Source organism: Pseudopodoces humilis, chromosome 7, assembly GCF_049639895.1.
Source record: "Pseudopodoces humilis isolate 2021_Gansu_Grassland_sample_001 chromosome 7, ASM4963989v1, whole genome shotgun sequence".
NCBI classification, from domain to species: Eukaryota; Metazoa; Chordata; class Aves; order Passeriformes; family Paridae; genus Pseudopodoces; species Pseudopodoces humilis.
The window spans coordinates 61,663,395-61,685,310 of NC_142206.1; the positions used below are offsets into that span (position 1 = coordinate 61,663,395).

The following is a 21,916-nucleotide window of genomic DNA, read 5'->3' on the forward strand; positions in this document are numbered from 1 at the left end:
TTCGTGAATCCCTTTCAACTCAGGATATTCCATATTTAGGGAGAGGGTGATTTCCTAGGACACATCACTGATTCCAGGCTCTGGAAGGGACTCGATGCTGACAGAGCAACCCGAAAATCCTTTTAAATTCTTATTTTCCCTGATTGAACTGATTCTCACAGAGGACAAACACAAAATGCTGGGGGAAAAAAAGTCAATTCCAGCTGATTTCCGGCTGAAGAGTTGCTCAGCTACCGTGGTGTTGTGTCCCAAAGGTCCCAGAGAATTAAACAGATTGCATTCCAAAATATTTTGCCTGGAAAAGGCATTGAAGTTGGCATTATCAGCACTTTTGTGTCCTTTAGTGTGGGGCTCCGGATCCTTCCCAGGTGTCCTGGAAAGTAAAATAAAGAGATTTAAAATAAAGTTCTATTGGAGCCCTTATCATCAAAAAGTTGGTTTTGGGGACTTGGATGGACTGGGAAGAGAGGTCTGAGCTGATCCAGGAATTTTAATTGGCATCAAGTGATCAGTCTCTGACAAGGAGTGGGGATCTGGGACAGATGGGGTGGGAAAAGGGTGAAATTCCAGGATCAATAACCAATAGGAAACCAAATCCCAAGAACTGCCCAACTCGGGACCAGTGAACATCGAACCAATGAATTTCCCTGGGTTTTGACTGTCTAAAATGTGTGAGAAATGGGGTAAAATGAATGTGTGATGGGATGATTTTCTCTGCACAACCCGGGCGATGTCAGGGTGAAATGATTTCTGCTGCACATCCTGGCCACAATAAAGCAATGCCTTGACTCTCTAACCCTAAAAAATAACACCTAAAAAAAGTGGTTGGAGAGTTTTCATTTTTCCTGTAATTTCGGTGACACTTGGGTTCCCCGTCCTCCAGGACTGGCAGAACAAGAGGTGTCTGTGCAGCCAGGGAGGAATTTCTGCTCCATTAATTATTCCAGCCTGCCCCCAGAGCTGTGCACTTTCCTTCTGGAGTCGTAAACCCCGGCAAAAATCCCTTTCTCCTGTTGGTTTTTCCACAAAATCCTTCTCTCCTTCACAGGCTTCCAGCTGAGCCAGAGGAAGCTGCTCTGTGCACCAGACAAGGGAGAAAATAATGTCAAGTTTATTTTATGAAGGAAATCAGCATAATGGAAAAAAATATCCAGTCTGCCTGAACCTCATTCTCAAGTGCCCTTTATTTTTCCATGAGCTGGGAGTAGTGATCCCTACAAAAAATTCCTCCTGCCCTTTGGGACTGCATTAAGTGGTGCCTGAGCAAGTTGCAGCTGCCTTATCAGGAAGATGAATGTCTGGAGAGGTTGGATGGGAAAGAATTGGGAGAAACTCGGACTCTGCCTGTGCTGGAGGGCAAATTCCTTCAGTTTGTGCCTTTTCCTTGTCTTTGTGTGTCTTGGAAGTGAATAGCCACAGCAGGGAATTGGTATCCAAATAAAAACTCCGGGATTGATCTCAAAGGATTGGGATCAGAAGCTCCCTCCTGTTTGGGTCAGTGCCACCCCCTCGTTGTGGGGCTCAGCCCAACCAGGTTTGGCCACTTTGTGTCCAAAGAATTCCAATATCAGCAGGATGAGCCAGGAACATCCAGGTTTGCGGCTCTTGGCCCCGCAGGATTCCCAATCCCAAATCACAAACCTCTTGTGGAGCTCCTTTAGGATTCATCTCCGCGTTTGAATGATCTCGGTGCTGTCACTCACCCACCCAGAAGGGAATATTCCCAGTTTTCAGGCTGACAGGAGGAACATGGAACACCGGCTTGTCCCGGTTTTCCCAGTCTCCAGCAGCATTTTAACCCTTCTGCAGGTGGGACAGAACGAATCCTGCAAAGCAGCATCCCAAAAAATGCCACTGGGCACCCTCCGGGTGACCTGGAGAGGAGGTCAGGGACTCAGTGTCACCTTCACAGCCAGCATCAATGTCATTCATTCATTAATTAAAAATTAATCAGGGAGAATTCCCCCATGGAAAGGGCGCTCAGGCCTTGGAAGTGCCCAGGGAGGTTTGCAGTGCCCATCCCTGGAGGTGTCCCAGGAATTGCTGGAGGTGGCACTCGGAGCTCTGGAATGGGGATTGGGAACAGCTTGGACTGAATGATCTTGGAGCATTTTCCAACCCCAGAAATTCTGGGATTCTGTATTAATGACTTCGTTGCCACTGACCAGACCTGGTTTTGGTGCCTACAGTGAAAATCCATGGACATCAGGAGCACAAAACCTGGAAAAGTGCCGGTGATGAGGCTGGATGGGTCTGGCTGGAGGAGGTGTGAAGGTGTGAGCGTGTCCTGCTCAGCATTTCCCAGAACCTCCACTCGACACAATTCCCGAGGAGAGGCCTCTTCCCTCCAGGAGTAATTCAGGGTAATATTTAGCACCCAGACCTGGAAAAAATTCAGCCTGGAATTTTTTACCAGAAGTGGAATTCTCCACTCAGATTTTCCATGGTTCTGATGCCACTTGAAGGCCTGAAATCCAGTTTGGATCTGCAGGTGGGAGCTCTGGATTTAGCAGGAACTCTAGGTGGGAATTTTTGGGAAGGGGCTCTGAGAGGGGAAGGATAGAGTCCACCCCACGGACCAGCTCAGCTCACATGGTGGTTTTTAATTTGTGACCTCTGACCCCCAAAATGGCCCATTTTTAACAGCTTTAAATTAGAGGGATTTAAAATAATACAGCAAATATTTTAAAATAAAGACCTGTGATGCATTTAAGGAATCTAAACTTTGGAGGAAGCAAAATGTAAGGATTTTCCTTGGATTTCAGCAATTCCCAAGATCAGAACAACAATTTTCCTGAATATCTCAGCTCCTGAGGATTTTCCTTGGATTTCAGCAATTCCCAAGATCAGAACAACAATTTTCCTGACTATTTCAGCTCCTGGTTAAATGTCTCCATATTGGCAAAATTCCTAAAGCTCTTGGCCAGGTTTCTGATCCTTTAACCTCCAACATTCCAGGTCATTTCCGCAATCTCTGGATCCCAAATAATGAGCTTTATTATTCAATAAACACCTGGCTCCTGTTTTTCGCCTTGCTCCTCTCTCTGCACCAACTGTAACGTTCCTTAAAATCCCAATTTTCCACTCACTGAAGTGTGGCGGCCACGTCCCATTAAAAGAGTTTTACCAGGAAAATTATCCATGCCTTTAAATAGGTCATGCATACACTTAGCATATGTTACATTATTCTCCACGTGCAGCCAATCGTGCTGGATAATTGAAAATTTCTGGAGTCACAAGCAAATAAAATCATCCCTCTGATCATTAATAAGCAGGAAGTGTGGGAAAAACGGGGGGAAAAGTGGCGGGGGGGATGAAAGAAGGATCAAATCTGCTGGCAAGTTCCGGAAGGTTTGTGTCCTGCCACGGACATTCCAAGTGCTGGCGGAATTGATGTTCAGAAATAAAGGTGCTGCCGTTATCCCTGAGTGCACCTGGAAGCAGGGAAGGATTCCTTGGAATCTCCTCCCAGGTTCTTCCACCTGTTTGGGTGGGATGGGTGTCCTTGACGCTTTTGTAATCGCTGTCACTGCTGCCCCTCCTCGTGTTGGGATTTGAGGCGGCAAAGGAGAACCCCTCGGTCCTGGAGGAGCTCTGTGTTCCCCAAAACCATCATAAAAACCGGGGAAAAGGCCACATTCCGGCACAGACCCCCCTAATTTAATTAAGGAATTTCCCTGGCCTCCATCAGCATAATCACCCGAGTGCTGTCATTAAGGAGCTCATTAAGGTTGATGAGCTTTGTGTGGTTTTAGCTGCTGAGGGCACGAGGCGCCTTTGGTGCCTCAAGAAACGAGGCAAGTTCAGGGCCACAACTGCACAAATTTATTTGTTTTCATCGCCGAGGTTTGATGAGCAACATAATTAATTAGGATACCATAATTAATTAGGATACCATAATTAATTAGCATACCATAATTAATTAGCATACCATAATTAATTAGGATTCGCTGTCCCAGGGTGAGGAGCGCACCAAAAACCTCCAGGTGTGTCACAGCTCTCGGGAACCAAGGCAGAAAAGTGTTTTATTTTCAGGAGTTTTGGGTTTTTGGTGGCAGTGGGGCTGCAGGGGTGACGTCCGTGGGAAGGTGACAAAAGCTTGATCCCATTCCCGATGGAGCCAATTCCAGCGGCTCCAGGTCACGGCTGAGCCCAGCAGCAACACCGGCAGGGATTTGGGAATCAAAGAGTTCAGGAAGGGGGAGAATCCCATGGAGGATTCCCCAAGGAATTCCCAAGGAGCAGGGGATGTGTCCAAAGGAGGCTGGGATCCCGTGGGAAAACCACCCTGGAACAGGGTCCTGGCAGGACCATGGAGAGAGGAGCCCACTCTGGAGCAGGGTCCTGGCAGGGCCGTGGAGAGAGGAACCAACCTTGAGCAGGGTCCTGGCAGGGCCATGGAGAGAGGAACCAACCTTGAGCAGGGTCCTGGCAGGGCCATGGAGAGAGGAACCAACCTTGAGCAGGGTCCTGGCAGGATTCATGGAGAGAGGAGCCCACTGTGGATCAGGGTCCTGGCAGGACCATGGAGAGAGGATCCCAGGTTTGCTGGCAGGATTTGTGGCCCTCCAGGGGATCCAGGCTGGAGCAACCCATTCCTGAAGGAAAATCAGGATTTTACGGGATTTTACACCACCTTCACCTGTGGGGGTGGGAGGTTTCGTCATTTTCCAGGCGTGAAACTTCCACTTCCTCCAGAAATTCCCAGGACACGGAGTTTCTTTCAAAGGAAATAATTATCAGGGCTGAACAATTGTAAATTTTTTTGGCCTTCTCATCTCCCAAACCTCACCCTGAGGGAGCCAGCTCTGATTTCCCATTCCCAGTAGTTTTGGGGTTTTTATTTCAGATTAAAAGAGTTTGGAGGGTGTGAATAAAGTCCCAGCTCCTTGGGAAAACTGTTGCAAACAGATGAAGCAGGAAAAGTTCCTAGAAGGAGAAAAGTGTGAATTTATCCTGACTGTAAGAAGGGATCTTTATCCTTGGAGATATCCAGAAATAAACCGGCCTGAACTCTGGGTTGCCTCATTTAACTTTGCCTTGAGAAGGAGGTTGGGTCCAAGGAATTCCATAAATCCCTTCCAACAGAAATTAGGCTCTGATTCCATGAACTTCAAATCTGGCTGCAAACCAGCGACGGCAAAATCGCGATGAAATTACTGAATATTAAAATAAGTATTAAATAAATATTATTTATTTTTATTTATTATTATTAAATATGAAATCAATCCATCAATGATTGCTTCATCTTTTCCATGTTCCAGGGCAGATGGAAAAGTCCAAGGCTGGATGAAGCTTGGCTGGGATAGTGGAAGGTGTCCCTGCCCTTGGAGCGGGATGGGATTTAAGGCCCCTTCCAACCCAAACAAATTTGGGATTCCCTGGAGCCAAACCCCTTGGGACGAGCACCTGTTATATCCCAAATTCCTGCTCTGGACTTCCTTATCTGGTTAATTCCCAAAATAAATAGGAGCTTTCCAAGGCAAAAATTCCCCTCTCTACATCCCAGGAAATTCCTGCTCAGCGCACAGGGACATTCCAGACCAGCTGCAAATCCGGGATGAATCCCAGCATCTCCACCTTTAGGAATGATTCCCTGTGGGGAATGAACTCAAACACTCTCCTCAAACGAGGTAACTTGGATCTGCTCCATCTCCCTTCTCTAAGAACCCGTTTTGTTATCTGAAAGATAAAAAAGGTGGTGGAATTTATCCGAGATAAAACCAGGATGGAAATTATCCTTTGCTTCCCTTTGCTTCCACAGCCTTAATTACTCTTTCCTTCGGAAAGAATTCAGAGGCTGAGCAGAATATTGAGCTACTCAATCAATTTTGGAGCTTCCCAGACCCTTCTCAGTGGTTTATTTTTAAAATTTTTTTAATATATTTTAAACCCATCAAGATCTGACTCTCAAGATCTTGAGAGTGGTGTTTTCTCTTGGGGTTTTCTCAGCACCAAAGGAGAGGAAAAGGGAACAAAATTCAAAACGCAGCAAAATTCAAAATGCAGCTTCTCCTCCTGCAGCACTTGGGGGTTTTCTTGCTTCTCCTATCGTGCAGTTTTGGCATCACTTCCATTCCAAAAGAATGGAGATTTCCCACTCCTGGATTCCTTCTCCTTATGGAGAAAAAAGGGAAGTTCATCCAGCATTTGGGTTTTCTCAACTATCTCTAACTTTAATCCTATTTAACCCTTTTTCTGTGCACACCCACATCACCCGCTGGCCACTCCTAATTTCCTTTTGTCCTTTTTCTGAGTGTAAAAATTGGACTTTCCAGACAACCCATGCTGGGAATTCTCTGCTCATTCCCAGCTACTTTGTGGGGTGTTTTATCTCCTGGTGGGAATATTTTGGGAAGGAATTCTTGGGATTAGGAAGATGGGGAAGCCTCAGGTTTCCCAGAGGAGCTGTGGCTGCCCCTGGATCCCCTGGATCCCTGGAAGTGTCCAAGGCCAGGCTGGATGGGGCTTGGAGCAGCCTGGGATAGAGTTTAGAGTAAATCCCACACGATGGGAACGGGGATGAGCTGAATTCCTCATTTCCACGAATTTCTCTGTTCCTTGACAAAGGAGCTTTGGAAAAACCACCCCAAGCGATGTTCCAAGCTGCTGGGCACCCTTTGTGGATTTCCCGGAGGAATTCTCGGCCCGGCTCTGGTTCCTGACATTCCCTTCCTTGGATCTATCCCAAATCCCTGCTCTTTTGGATGTTAAGCACCTCTGTCGCACAAACCACCTCGAAGTGGAGCTTCCCTGACCTCCCCGATGGCTGCAAAACCTGAGGAGAATCCCAGACGTTCTGAGACAACGGCAAAGCTGAATGATTCAATCAGGACAGCAAATCCCGAGCCCTTTTCCTCTGAAATCTGCCTCAAATCCTAAATTTAACCCTTTCATCCCAGCAGCTGGGTGGAAACTCCCAGTGCCAAGTGAAAATAATCCAAACCATCTCTTGTGGAATGGAGAGTTGACCCACGTGAAATGTGATCTTTAAAACTCCATCATTATCCTCAAATAATTATTGTATGGGAGAGGATTTTTTTCCCTTCCTTCTGCTCCCACTTGTGCACTTCAGGAGGGAAATCCTCTTTACTTCCCTGTTTTATGAATAATACAGGAATTAGATAAATAATTGATAGGTTGTTAATGAAGTGGCCAAATAGGAATTTCCCTCAAAATGCAGGAATTTGGATGGAATGTCAAAGAGATTGCTAGGATGTTGGATACTTTAATTTGCTGGGGAATTCCTTACAGGAGCAGCTCCATGAGATTCCATATCCCTGGCTCTCCATCACATCCACCACCAATTCCTCCCCCGGTTTCTCCAGGAAAATTGGTGGCTGCAAAAATAAAAAATTCCCTTCACGCTGACACTGGGAATGTCCATCATGGGCTGCTCCTTCCTGCTCATCCCACTGGAAAAACGGGAAAATGAGACCAAGGATGCTCCAAACGGAGCTCGTTTTCACCCAAACTGAACTGAAACAGGTTTCCCTTTCGAGCCCAGCTTGCACAGATGAAAAAGAGACATTAAAAAAGAGGAGGAAAAGCCTGACTCATCTGGAACAGGAATAGAAAAACATCTTGGCTGAAAAGAGATGAAAAAGGAGCAATTAATGTCTGGAATTCACCTGCAAATCTCGTCGCCGCGAGCTATTATTGTTCAAATTGTTAGGCAGGTGTGTGAAGTGCCTCACAAACTGGAGAGAAATTAAAAGGCAGATTTTGCAGCAAACTCGGTGCTTATTACACAATTACAGCCCCGCCTAAGAGCCAGGGCATGTTCCCGTTGGTTTCACCTCCAGAACGCCTCGAAATGCACCTGATCCCAAATTCCACTCTGCTTCAGATTCCTTTCACTGGTCTGGATCGGGAAAAATAACTGGAGTGCAGGGAGGGTCACTGTCCTTGGCTGTTCCGGGAACGGCCGTGCTCGCTGTTTGTCCCTTTGTGGTGGGACAGAAAAACGATGAGCGAGAGGTGAAGTCACCTTGGAGCCCCAGGAGTGGGTGAGGGAGCTGGGAAGGGGCTGGAGAATTGCTGAGGGAGCTGGGAAGGGGCTGGAGAATTGCTGAGGGAGCTGGGAAGGGGCTGGAGAATTGCTGAGGGAGCTGGGAAGGGGCTGGAGAATTGCTGAGGGAGCTGGGAAGGGGCTGAGCCTGGAGCAAAGGAGGCTCAGGGGGCCCTTGTGGCTCTGCACAAGTCCCTGGCAGGAGGGGACAGCCGGGGGGGTCGGGCTCTGCTGCCAGGGAACAGGGACAGGAGGAGAGGGAACGGCCTCAGGCTGGGCCAGGGGAGGCTCAGGGGGGACAGCAGCAGGAATTTCCCCATGGAAAGGGCGGTGCTGATTCCAGAGCTGCAAACCAGCAGCAGGCCCAAGAGTTCCTGTGGGGTTGGGCGTGGAGTGACCACAAGGGACATTTGTGTTCCACAGTATCATGGAATGGTTTGGGAAGAGAGGGAATTTGAAGATCATTTAATCAAGCCCTGCCATGGCAGGGACAGCTCCCACTGTCCCAATGTCCAGCCCCAGTGTCCAGCCTGGCCTTGGGCACTGCCAGGGATCCAGGGGCAGCCACAGCTGCTCTGGCAATTCCAGCCCAGCCCCTCCCCACCCACCCAGCCAGGAATTCCTTCCCAATATCTCACCTCACCCACTCTCCTTTAGTTTAAAACATTCCCCCTTTCCCTCTCACTCCATGCCCATGGAAAATTCCCTCTCCATCATTTTTATAACTCCTGGAAAGCCTCAGCATCCTCTGAATCCCTTTCACCACTGACACATCCTCTCTGGAGCTGGATTATGGAACCACAGAATCCCGGGTTTGGCTTGGATGGGACCTTCCATCCCCTCTCATTCCAAACCCTGCCACAGGAGGATGGAATTGTTCAGGATTTGGCTCCCCACGCTGTGCTGCTGTTCCTCAGCAGGGTGTGAATGCTCCTGCTCCTAGTTTTGTGTGTTTTCCCCCAGCTCTGCCTGCAAAACTCAGCCCTGTGGTGTCAAATAATCAAAATAATCTCGTGCCCTGCTGTGCCAACATTCCCTGGCACAGGAACAGCAAATCCCTGGAGAGGATGGGGATGAAGTGGGTCACATTTAATTAACCAGTGACAAACAAGGATGCTCAATCCATTGGGTGGCCACAACAAACTTTGAATTTTCCAGCCTGGAAATCATCAAGAAATCACATTAAAAATTGGTTTTAAATTAAAATTAAAATTAAAATTAAAATTAAAATTAAAATTAAAAGTAAAAGTAAAATTAAAATTAAAAGTAAAATTAAAAGTAAAATTAAAAGTAAAATTAAAATTAAAGCTCATTAAAAATGTGTTCCTTTCCCAGGATTGGCTATTGGACAAGCAAGGAGTGAAGAAGGATAACTCCAGGATGGCTGACATTCCAAAAATAACGAGTGCCTTGTGCATTATCAGCAGGAAAATCAGGAAAAAAGGGAATTCTTGTGAAGGTAAAGGAAATTATCCATCCACACCACTGCTGCTGCTGAAGCTGCCCCTGTTGCAGTATGGAAATGAACCCTGGGAATTGTTTGGAATAACGCAATCAAAGCCAGTCTATTTCCCTGAATAAAAAAGAAATCCCACTGGAGCCTCTCCGTTCTTCCTCGTGCAGGGAGAATGGCCAAAAATCCCAGAATTTTGTGAAAACCAAGTTTTATCGTGGGTTTGGAGAGCTCTGCCCGTGACCAAGACATCCCAAGAGTGCGGGGTCCTTGGATGAATCCCAAATCTCCTGATTTCCTCCAGGGATTCCCAGTCCAGCTCCAGGCATTGGGAATCCTCACCTGCTGCTCTCCCAGCCCTTTTCCCCATGGATCCCATCCCAGGTGTGGTGGGTGGATCTCTGGACACGTTCTGCCAACCCTGGCTGAGTAAGAGGAGAAATCTCACGGATTTGGGAGCAGGGACAAAAGCAGGGATTTGTTTTGGGGCTAAAAGCACCGGATGAGCCTTCCCAGTGGGAAATGAAGACATGAAGTCCAGCCTGGGGCTCTGAATTTCCCATTCTTTGGGAAAAGCTTTCCCCCAAGTTCTGGAGATGCTGGAGCCCGAGCACAAACCCCAGTGCTGCTCCAGGGAACATCCTGGGACCTGCTGAATTTCACAATTCCCAGTTAAATTATTCCAGCAGGGAGCAACGTCCTAGAGAGTGGTTTGGGACACGCAGGAAAATCGGCTCTGACTTCTTTTAATTCCTCCTTTCTCCGCCCTGTCTAGAGAGATTCCTGGATTTGGGATCACAGCTGAACATCCTCCAGCAAATCTCAGCAGGAGCTGCAATAGTAAAACTTTTAAGAACAAACACTTAAAAAAAACCAACACCTGAGATGGAAATAATTTGGGCTCTTACCCCACAGAGATTTGTGCACCTGCTTAAATTCAGACTGGGAATTATTTTCTGCAATTCCAAGTTTTTTGGGTTTTTTTTGTGAGGTTTCCTCTTCCTTTTTCCTGCTGCGGTGCCAAGGGCTGAACTTCCAGGGAATGCTGTCAGTGGTGTGCTAACAACCCGCTAACAACATCCCTCCTCAGGGCTGCTCCAGCCAGATTCCAGCCTTCAGCATCCCAGAACATCTGGCTGTGCTGGGAGGATCTTGGAATTAACCACGGGAAGGCTGGAAATAGGGAGAGAAAGGCCCAGCCCTTTAAATGTTCTTGATGTTCAACCCACAGAGCAGCCGCAAGGGAATGTGGCACCTTCCCCACCGTTTCCATGTGAAAAACTCCAGCTTTTCCTCCAAAACCTGCCCTGGTTGGGGCTTTACAGGTGAGGAAAACACTCAAAGAGGTCAAAAAGGCTTTTGGAGCGTGGAGTTCGTGCTGTGGGGTGGTTGGATGGAGGAACGAGAAAGGAAAACGGGGGGAAAATCCCTGGGAAGGGACCAGAGGTCTGGGTTGGGATGGGCACGGCCCAGATGTGTGGCCCAGATGTTGCTCTGAGGGCCAGCTGGGCACAGGTGTGGCAGAGAAAAGGGGGAAAATGAGGAGCTGAAGGCAGAAAAAAGCCAAAAGGCAGCTGAAGTTGGAATGAGCTGAAGGTCACGCTGGCAGTGCCACCCCTGGAGGTGTCCCCAAGTTCTCCTTGGAACTGAAAACCAGAGGAAAAGGAGCATCAGATGGACTCAGAGAAGCCACCTGGGAGTCCCTTCAGACGGGAGACCAAGCAGGGAAGGGGATGGGATGCAGCCAGAGGCAGGGAGAGCGTCTGGAATGGTGCAGGGCGACGTCCCCTGAGGGGGACACGGGATTTGAGCTCAGCCCCCGGGCCACCTCAGCGTCACCCTCATCTGGGGACAGGCTTTGGCCTCTGGGAGCATGGGAATGGCGCAGGGAAGGGATGCACCCATCCCTTCTCCCACTTCCCACGTTCTCACCAGGCTGGGAATAGGGAACAGCTCCAGCTGGGACCGAATTCAGCTCCCTGCTGAAATTCCCATGACGGATTGGGTGCTCTGAGCCCTTTGGGGGTGGAAGCACAGCAGAGCAACGCGCTGGATCATCTCGTGGAAACGATGGAAAAGCTCAGGAGAGCACTGGGAGAGCCCCAGCCTCGTTAGCAGTGTCCTGTGGGGTCACAGGAGCCCTGAGAGTGCGGCTGTCCCTTGCAGAGCGCTGTCACTGTCCTGGAGCAAGAATCCCTCACTGATGCAGGCAGAGGAAGCGGCGTTAACATCCAAGGTGCCCACAGCTTTGGGGCAATCCTTGGAGAAATCAAGGAAAAAGGGAAGAGGACAGGGACAGCCTTTTCCCACAAAAAAATCTTGGTTTGTTCTGAGGGATTGGAGAGAAGAGACTTTGACCAGCACAAATCCCAAACCGCAGGGACATCAGGCAGGCTGGGAAGGTGCTGGGAGCCAGTCAGGGGTCTCAAGTACTCGAGGTCGCCGAAGGGGGAATAACGCAGCTGCTGAGGCTGATCCCAGCTGGATCAGACACAGGGAGCCGCTGCTTTGTCACCTCCCTGTGCCCTCTGTCACTCCCGGGCGCTGGCTGCCCCTATCCCAGTGCCCCTGGACACAGCCTGGAGCAAGCGCCGGGGTTTAGCCACTGGAGCCTGGGGAAGCAGCGGGGTCTGAGCCCGGCGGTGCCCCGGAACGGGGCAGGGAAGGGAGCGGGGTGGGACAGGGAGACACCGGGGGACAGCAGGCTCGGAGTGGGGAAGGGGAGCCCAGAACTGTGAGCGGGACGGACCCTTCGGGCCGGGAGCGCAGCGTGGGCTCAGGGCGCCCCTCACCGTCCGCACCTCACCGCGCATCCCGGGACGGAGCGGGACCGCACCGCTCATCCCGGCACGGAGCGGGACCGCACCGCTCATCCCGGCACGGAGCGGGACCGCACCGCTCATCCCGGCACGGAGCGGGACCGCACCGCTCATCCCGGCTCGGAGAGGGACCGCACCGCGCATCCCGGGATGGAGCGGGACAATAAGGAACCGCAGCGGCCACACGGCGCATCCCGGGACAGAGCGGGGTGCCCCGCCCAACGCGGTTCCGTGTCAGCCGCACCGCTCCGCGCGTCCCGGGAGAGAGCGGCTCAGACCCCCAACCCCTGCTCCATGCGGGTCAGAGCGCTCCGCGCATCCCGGCTTGACAGCGCGGCTCCCAGCCCTCCGCGCATCCCGGAGAGGAGCGGCTCTCGCCGCGCATCCCTCCTTGGCAGCGCCAGCGGCCGTGCGCGCCCGGCGGCGGTGGCGGAGCCGCGGGGCCACGGGGGGCGGCGGCGGAGGCGACGGAGGAGGAGGAGGAGGCGGAGGAAGGCGGGCAGCAGCAGCAGCAGCCACGCAGCTTTGACGCCGCCGGGCTGCGGCTGCCGGCCCCGCACGTAAAGCACAACGTGACGGCCCCGCCGCCGCCACTCGCGCCCGCTCCCCCGCTCTCGCACAGCAGCGCACCCGCACCCAGTGCGGCCGCGGGGGCCCCGCGCCGCCCCCGCCCCGGGCCCGGCCCCCGCCCCGCCGCCCCGCTGAGTGGTGGGGGTCGCACCCCGGAGCGCCACAGCCGGAGCCTCCCCGCGGCCCCGCGCCCGCCCCCGCCCCGCGCCGCCCCCGCCTCCCCCCCCGCTCCGCTCCGCTCCGCGCCGCGCGGGGGGCCCCGCGCACCATGCGGGGGCCGCGGCGCCGCGGTGGCATCTGATGGCCGCGGGGCGCAGGCGGGCGCGGGGGGCCCGCGGGGGGCCCGGCGGCCCCGGGAGGCGGCGGCGGCGGCGGCCGGAGCCCTGAGGGGGCCGCGGCCCGGAGGGGGTGCGGGGGCTGCCGCTGCCGGGGGCTCGCTCTGAGCGGGGCCCGCCCCGCGCCGCCCGCTGCGCAGCGGGAGGAGGAGGAGGAGGAGGAGGAGGCGGGGGCGGAGGAGGAAGGAGGAGGGGGTCCGGCGCGGTGCCCGCCGCCTGCCCCCGCCGCCCTGCCTGCGCGGGCGTGCGCGGCTCGGCCGCAGCGGAGCGCGGGGCTCCGGCGGGCGCTGCGCTGCCCCCCCCCGCCCCGCCGGGCTGGATATGTGGATGCTCACGTGAAGATGGATGTAGCGATCGGGCTGCTGGGGCTGCTGTCGGTTCTGCTGGAGGGCAGCTCCGGCCAAGGGGTGGACGGTGTGGCCGGGGCGCCGCGGCCCCTTGTCGCGACTGCCGCGGGGGCGGAAGGGCGGGGGGGGGGGGGGGAGGAGGTGGGGGCGAGCGGCGTGGCCCCGCTGCGCGCCGCGGGAGCGGGCGGAGGCAGAGCGGAGGCAGCGGCGTTGCCATGAGACGCTGACATTTCACGGCGCAAACCGGGCCGGGGGGCGGGGGAGGGGGCGATTCTGGGGGTCGAGGAGGGGGCGCAGGGGGGGCCGCGGCCGGTCCCGGGCCGGGCTGGCCGCCGCGGCGGGGGGGGGGGGGGCCGCCTCCCCGGGGCTCTTCCGCGCCCACGGCCGCCGCACTTGTTACCGGCGGCGCTGCCGCCCGCGGCCGCGGAGCCAGGGGCGGGGGCGAAGGCGCCGCAAACTTCCCGGGGCTCCGCCGGGGGCGCGCGGACCCCGCGGGCTGGCGGCTCCGCTCCCCGGGCCCCGCTGCCCCCCGCCCGTGACTTGCACATCACCGGCGGCATCGCCCGCTCCGCGCTGGGGCCGCGGTCTTGTTGCTTCCCCCGCGACCTCGAGGTGGCCCCGGTTCGGCCGTGCCCGGAGCCGAGCGGCGGGGAGAGCCGGGCGCTCCGCCGGAGCGCGGGGCTGCGCGGCCGGGATGCTGCCCTGTGCCCCGGTGCCGGTGATGCTCCGGTTCTGGCGATGCCGCGGCCGCGCTGTGGCCGCTCCCGGTGATGCCCGGGCAGTGATAATGCTTCGGTGCCGGTGATGCCCCGGTTCTGGCGATGCCCCGGTCCCGGTGATGCCCCGGTCCCGTTGATGCCCCGGTTGTGGCGATGCCCCGGTGATTCTCCCGTTATGGTGATGCCCCGTTCCCGACACTGCCCCGCTCCCGGTGATGCTCCGTTCCCTGTGAACCCTCGATCCCTTCCCGGCGATGCCCCGTTCCCGATGGAGCCCCTCTCCCGGTGATGCCCCATTCCCGGTGATGCACCGTTCCCGATGAAGCCCCGATCCCTGTGAAGCCCCATTCCCGGCTCTGCCCCATTCCCGGCTCTGCCCCGTTCCCGTCGCTGCCCCGTTCCCGTCGCTGCCCCGTTCCCGGTGAAGCCCCGTTCCCGGGCCGGGGGGGTTATGTAAGCGGCGCGGCGGGGCCCGGCGGCGGTGCGGTGCTGCCGGCAGCTCTGGCACTCGAGGCTAAGGAAGGAGATCCATCAATCTCCCAGTAAACGCTTCGTGTGACATTCGCTCCTCCGATCCCGTCCGCTCCCGCACTTCCACACTCGCTTCCCACCGGGAAGGGAGCCTCACTTAGAGACTCATCCCCTCCCCCCCCCCCCCTTTTTTTTATTCTTTTTAATCCTTAATTTTGCAAAATTTGGGACGTGACTGCGAATGTCTGAGGGGCAGAGCTCGCGGTGGATGGACGGATGGATGGATGCGCTGGAAGTGGCGCTGGCAGCGGCTCCCTGCCTCCCCCGGCACACAGGCAGATATTGTTGGATGCTCGGGAACGGCAGCGGCTGCCGTGAATAGGGCTCGTTCAGGGAGAGCGCGGTGGGGGCTGGAGGGAGGAGATGCCGACTCAGCTCCGAGGTTTGGCACACGGGCTTTGTGGTGAGACTTGGGCGCTGCTGCTTTCTCCTCCTCACGGCTGATTCGGGTGAAGGCCGGGGGAGCGAGGGGCTGCCGAGAGCGGGGGCAGCGCCCTGGAAATTCGGGTGTCCTCGTCGACTGCTGAAGGTCGGCTCGAGAATGTGGACCGAAAAAAAAAATTTAAAAAAATGGAAAAATAAAATGTTCCAAGCCCCCGAGGAGCCTGCTCGGAGCAGCAGGGCCATTTTGGGAAGGGAGGACTGGAAGGCTGGAGCCTGTAGGTTATCCAAAGTGAGCCCCAGCCTGGGAGAGGGAACCTGCCTGGATCTTGGTGCCTTTTGGTGGGATTTTAACAAGTTTTTTTTTGGCTTTTATTGAAGATTTCCAGAGCCTCGCAGCTCTGCTTCCGTGCGCGGTGCTGGCGGGGAGGTGTCTTGTGTTAACACTTGTTCCTTGTTCTGTGCTCCTCTGGGAGCGGGCACAGCTCCAGAGCCTCTCCATGAGAAAGGTGGCGAGGGAGAGGAGCAGCCTGGAATCCATCCCTGCTCCCTGTTGATATTCCCAGCCCTGCAGGTGGCTCAGCCCCATCCCTCAGGCTCCGGCTGCTGCTTCAGCTTCTCCCGGCTCCTCCCTGGCTCATCCCACCTGTCCTTGGCACGGCTCTCCCGGGCTGTTTTCCAGCCCTGGATGCTCCCGTGGCTCCGGAGGTGCGGGAAGGTGCTGGCACCGCCCGTGCCCACCCAGGGAGCTGCTCCGCCGCCTTGGAACGCGAAACAAATTCCCCGTTTGCTGATTCCGAGTTCATCCCAAACTCCGGATGAACGGGCCGCGCTGCCTGGCTGGGCAGCACCTCCGTAACTTCCCTCTGTTCCGCCGGAATGCTGGCGCTGCCGTGGAAAACCGGGATCCGAACGGGAAACCAGCACGGAACTGGGAGAACTGGGAGCAGGGCAGGCCCAGCCCAGCCCTGTGTCACGTTCCTCAGGGGACGAGGGAGAGCAGAGCTGCTGGAATCGCTGGGAATTCGTGCAGCTCCTCAGCTCTCCCTGTTTTCCTGGCCGGAGGATGGAGAGCAGCTCCAGATCCGTGCGGCTGCACTTTTCCTCCCCTTTCAATAACGCATGGCCTGCGCTGATAATAAAGCAGAAAATGTAGGGATTTGGGACGTGATGGTTCTCCTTTCACCCAACTTCCAATTTCCAGAGTTAAAAAACGGCTCCGTGGAGAGGCCAACGTGGGCACGGGGAGTTTTTAACGGCTCAGAGGCCGCTCAGCAAAAAATGGGAATTTTGGGAGAGCGGAGAAGGGATTTTTGTGTTTGTTCCTGGGCTGCCTCGGCTGGGGGGGCTCACCAGGGAATTGGGGTCTCATTTTGTGCCCTGTGGAGTGAGGAAGAGCCCAGAGAATTCCTGGATGGGAGCCTGGAGAGCCTGAGCGCTTCCAGCACCTCTGGGGTGGGGGCTGGAAAAATCCTGGGAATGGGGGGACCTCGCTGGGGTGAGGCTGTGGTGGGGTGGGGATCCCGGCAAAGCCAACACTTCCTGAGCCAGGGAGGAGGATTCCAGGTGGTCACAGGAATCTGGGAGCAGCGGTGGGATCCACTGGGGGGGATCGGATCCACTGGGGGGGATCCCGCTGCTCCCATGGGGGGTCACACAGGGGGTGCAGCCCCCTTTTGTGTTCCGGGGTCACTGGGCTGGGGTTTATCCACTCCTGGCCGGGATTTTAGGGATTTTCCCATGATTTCAGCTGGAATTAAGCAGAGCGGAGCCCCAGGATGTTTTCCATGTCTGGGGACACCAGGAGTGACAGGGGAGGGATCTGGGGGTGACAGCGACCCCGCTTTACCCAACTCCCGCAGGGAACAGGTCCCGGCATCCCATCCGCAGCTGCGGGAAACCCCGGGATGGCTCGGAATTCCTCCAGGAATCAAAAATGGAATGAGTGCTGACCATTCCCAGGAATATCAGAGCCTTCCCGAGGCTCTGCACCAAATCCGGGCATGCAAAATTCTGGGAGAAGCGCCCACAGCCTTGGGAACAACGAGGGATTTTCCCACTGGGAACAACGAGACTTCCAGGGATTTTCCCATTGGGAACGATAAGATTTCCAAGCGTTTCCCCATTGCTGGTTCAAAATGCCTGGAATGGAAGGTATTTAAGGTGTTAAATTCCAGGGAAATGGTCCTGGTTGATCCAAGCACCAGATGTCATCCAAGGGCCTCAGCCCTCGTTGCAGCTGCAGGTTTTCTAAAGAACCGAATTGGAATTTGGCATCCCAAAGCCTGGAGCTGCCCCTTTTTCCCAGGATCCAGCTGGACTGGGAGCTGCTGGAGCTCCTTGGATCCCGCCGGAGGTTAGAGCAGGGGCAGAGGGTGTCGGGAAATATTTGGGAATGATCTGGGAAAGATCTGGGAAAGATTTTCCTCCCCTGCGTCCGCCTCTTTGTGATGCTGGGGGTAATTCCCGGGCGCTCCGATCCCGGAGGGATTAAGGAGCGCTGCCTTTGGAGCTGGGAGTGGCCTCCAGCCGCTCTGACCTGGCCTTTCCCAACATTTTATGGATCGAGTGGATTGGAAGGAGGAGAGGAGGGACGGGAAAATGAGATCGCTCGGAGGGAGAGTTTGGCTCATTGGAAGGGCCGGCTCCTTGTTGGGAAATCTCTGGATCGGCGCTCCCAGACGGAGGATATTTCCATGGATTGTACTTCCATGGAGGAGATTTCCCGGCGGGATGCGCCGCCGGCCTCGCTGGGTGAATGCCGGCGTTGTCCGGGGTGCTTTAACCCCGCACAATTCCCGACTTTGTGCCAGGGAAGCTTCCCTGGGAACAGGGCAGGAATTATGCGCTGGCTCAGGGGCAGCTGCGCTCCTCCAGCGCCTGCTCCAGGAGTTCTGCGGATCCTTGGGAATTTTAACTCTTCCCTGAGCCCTGCACAAGGATCTCCTGCTCCTCCCTCGCCCGGGGATCTCTGGGATGAGCTTTGTGCGGAGTGGGGAAGAATCCATGGATAACCAAGGGATCGGGATGGACTCTGCTCCCATGGATCGGGTTGTGCCGAGGGTCAAGAGCTGGGAATTCCGGAATTCCAGAGGGAACGCTGTGGGCTCAGGGCTTGGTTGTGCCCAGGTGATGATTTTCGGCTCAGGGTGCAAATCTAATTTAATTAATCAAATTTAAACTCGGTAAATGTTGGGATTTAAGCTGAGCCTAAACTTCCCGGAGGTTTGGTGCATCCCGGCGTGTGTGGAGAACTCCAAGGATCCTCCTGGAATTCCGGGAGCTGCATCCCGGCCCTGCCTCCCGCGAGCTGCGGGCTCAAACCCTTGGATTCCGTGGGAGGGGAATCGGGAAGGAATCTGGCAAGGAAAAGCCTTCAAACACTCAAAATTAAAATTCCCGGCGCTCAGAAGAGCAAAATCCCGATTAATTCCGAGCAGCCTGAGGAAGAGGAAGGAAATGGGAATGATTGAAGTTCAGTCCCGTCTTCCACATTCCTCAAAAATTCTTTGGGATTTCCTCCCGTGAAGAGATGATTGATCCCTGTCAGTCCACATATGGATTATATGGGATTATTTTATGGATTATATCTAGGAGAATTCCTGTCGGGAATGGGGAATGCATTAAATCCCCTCCTTCCAGTGGGAAAATCCCTCTGGGATGGGATAACCCCACTTTCCCTAACCCGGATGTGCACAGGGACAAGAGTTGTTTATTTCCCACAATTTTTAATGGCTGGGAAGGAATTTTATTTTTTTTTGGAAAAAGGGGATTTTGGGGAGCCTGGTCACTTGTTGGATATTCAGGATGCTGCTGCTCCATCATCTTTCCCTGGAATCCTGAGTCCTGACAAATCCCATCCCATCAGCTCCTTGATCTTTTTATAGCCGCTCTTTCCAATTCCGAGTCCCGTCTGGATCCAGAGGAATTATTTCCTGCCTTTTCCAGAAATAATCTCCTCTCCAAAAATAGCCAGGAATGGAGGGCACTCGCTTGGCTCTTCTCAGACGGATTTTGAATCCGGGCTCCTCCGGGATGAGGATTTCTTTTCCAAGATCCGGGATCGGGCTGTCCATGAGATTCCTCTTTCCATGGAATATTGAAGGACCAAGCCCTGGAATTCCTCAGGTTTTCTTGGATATCAGGGAAAGGTTCCTCCCCCAGAGGGTGCTGGGCTCTGAACAGGGAATGGTGACATTCCCGAGGCTGCCGGAGCTCCGGGAATATTTGGGAAGTGCCCAGGCTGGGATTGTTGTGGGGTCTGGATGATCCTGGGATCATCGGGCGCTTCCAGAGGGATCCTGCAGGGAGCACGTCCCTCCCCTGTGAGAATGTGCAGATTTTCCTTGGAATTTCTGGCACCAGGGAGACCCTGAGGATCCTCGTGAAGGATTTTCCCAAGGATTTTCAGCTGGGAATCTTTGGGAAGTGATGGGAGCTGGAATGTGGGAGAGGGAGCTGTGGGGAATTGGGATTCCATTCCAACATTTTTTTCCCAATCCAACCTTTTGGGAAGGGACGATCCCAGTCTGAGGAACCGACGGAATTCCCAAATAATGGAATGTTTATAACAACACCATTTTATCCAGCCTCTCCTGCCTTTGTATCCCTTCATCCCACAAATGTCTCCCCATTCCCAAGAAAACTCTTTGCACTCTTTACGACAACCCTTGATAAAAAGGGAGCCGGATACCTGAAAAATCCCTGGATTTCCCTGGGATTTAACAAAAAAAAAAGGGATTTTTGGAATCCCAGCTGTGCCATCCACGGCCTTTTCTGCTGGGAAAGGGAAAACGGGAACGAGGAGCAGGAGGAAGGAGGGAAAAGGACGGGATGGGGGTTGCTCCTTCCCATATTCCCACTGCATCCCCTCCAATTCCATGGCGGATCCCATCCCGGATATTCCAGCAGCAGCTTCCAGCTTCCTCCTGAGCTGAAAACTGGGGAATTTTAAACCTCTGGAATGCGAGTTAGGAATTAAGGGAATATTCCCAGCGGAGGGGACATTCAGGAATTGGGCTCTCCCGCAGGATTTGAGGCTGATTTCCCTGGAAGTGGAAGCTCTGCTCCCTGGATATTGGATTCCCTTCCCATTTTCCTGGTTTTTAGCGTTATTTTGACGGAATACGGAGCGATACAGAAATTTGGGAAGCGTCACGCTGCAAGGCTCAAATCCACTCAGGAGTGCTGCCACAGGAGTTTTTGGGATGGGTTTTAAGCTGGAATTTGATCTCCTCAGGCACAAAATCATTCCCTCTTTTCCTGAGCTGTCTTTCCTCTGGGATGAGAGGCAGAAAAATGGGAATTATCCCAATTGGGTGCACCTGGAGCACCTCATCAACCAATCAGAGCTGCTCCAATCCCGTTAATTCCTCCCACCTGGAATTAATCCTGACCATCACTTCAAGCTGGGAGCTTGGCTTAATTCCCAAAAAAACCTTGGGAGGAGCTGCTGGATCCGGGTTTTCCTGCTTTTCCCGGTGTAAGTTTTTATTTCTTCTTAAAATCGTTCCTTTGCCTGAGAGGGGAGGGAAAGGCGGGTGGGAAATCCAACGTTTTCTGGGATATGAAATTCCAGACAAAACACGGATGGGGAGGGAGTTCCTTTGCTGTGCTCCAGGTTTTTCTGTGGGATTTGAGTGAAGGTCCTGGAGCAGCTTTTGTGGGGCTGGAGGGGGCTCTGGAGTTGTTCTCCCACATGTTTTTCCAGGATATCCCACGGGGATCGATGGAATTCCAGGGAATGCGGGAGGAAAAGGAAGTTTAAAGGAATTTGGAGTCTCTGGGGTGAGGCTGATTCAAGGTTGAGGTCGAGTCTAAGGGGAAAAATGTGGGGGTTTGGGATAAACGGTGAATTCCAAGAGTTATCCCAGGTGATCAGAGAGGTTTGGAAAACCCTGTGTCCCCCTAGAAAAATTCCAAGTGAATTAACCCATGGATAAGGAGGGATTTCCTTGTTGTGCTCTGGGGTTTCTTTGGATAATTTTTTTTCTGGAGCAGCTTTTGTGGGGCTGGAGAGGGCTCTGGAGTTGTTCTCCCACACGTTTTTCCAGGATACCCCACGTGGATTGACGGAATTCCAGGGAACGTGGGAGGAAAAGGAAGTTTGAAGGAATTTGGAATCTCTGGGATGAGGCTGATTCGAGGTTGAGGTCGAACCTAAGGGGAAAAATGTGGGGGTTTGGGATAAACAGTGAATTCCAAGCGTTATCCCAGGTGAATTTTGGAAAAATGGGAATGTGCCGGGAATGATCCTGCTTTGGGAATTGCATGTTTTTATTTTCCCCGCACAAATTCTGCGTCATCAAACAGAAGAGAACTTCCAAAACTGAGGAATTTCACTTAAAAACTGTCACAACATCGAGCTGGTTTCCGGTTATTCCAAAATATTCGGGAATTCACGGAACGCGTCGGCCTTTGGAATCTGTCCTTTTCCTGGCGGGAACAAAAGTTTGGTGGGAGGAGAGGGAAGGCTGGAGCTGCATCTTGGGGGGGTGAGGAAAGAGCTGCTCCCCAATCCCAAAGGAGAAATCCTGGCCTTTTCCAGGAATTCCTGGATTTTTTATCGGGCCGAGGGCAGGAAGGGAGCCGGAGCCCTTTGGAATGATTTATTTGGGATGAGCGAGGCTGGGATTGCTCCTTGGCCTTGATCCTGATCCCAGCCAGGCTCCATTACAAGTAAATTTGTGTCGTGACACCAATTAATTGATTATCAGTTAATTAGCGTCACCTGGCTGTGGGTGCAGAAAG

The 21,916-nt window shown here is 53.9% G+C and overlaps 1 protein-coding gene across 1 annotated transcript in view; it reads left to right on the forward strand.

Moving 5' to 3' along the window:
• The first annotated feature begins 13,503 nt into the window (after positions 1-13,503).
• Positions 13,504-21,916, forward strand: part of MDGA2 (MAM domain containing glycosylphosphatidylinositol anchor 2) — a 194,245-nt gene continuing 185,832 nt past the window's right edge. The window contains exon 1 of the mRNA XM_014257436.2: positions 13,504-13,602. Coding sequence (XP_014112911.2) covers positions 13,530-13,602 — 73 coding nt within the window. The 5' untranslated portion in view covers positions 13,504-13,529. The remainder of the gene's footprint in view (positions 13,603-21,916) is intronic.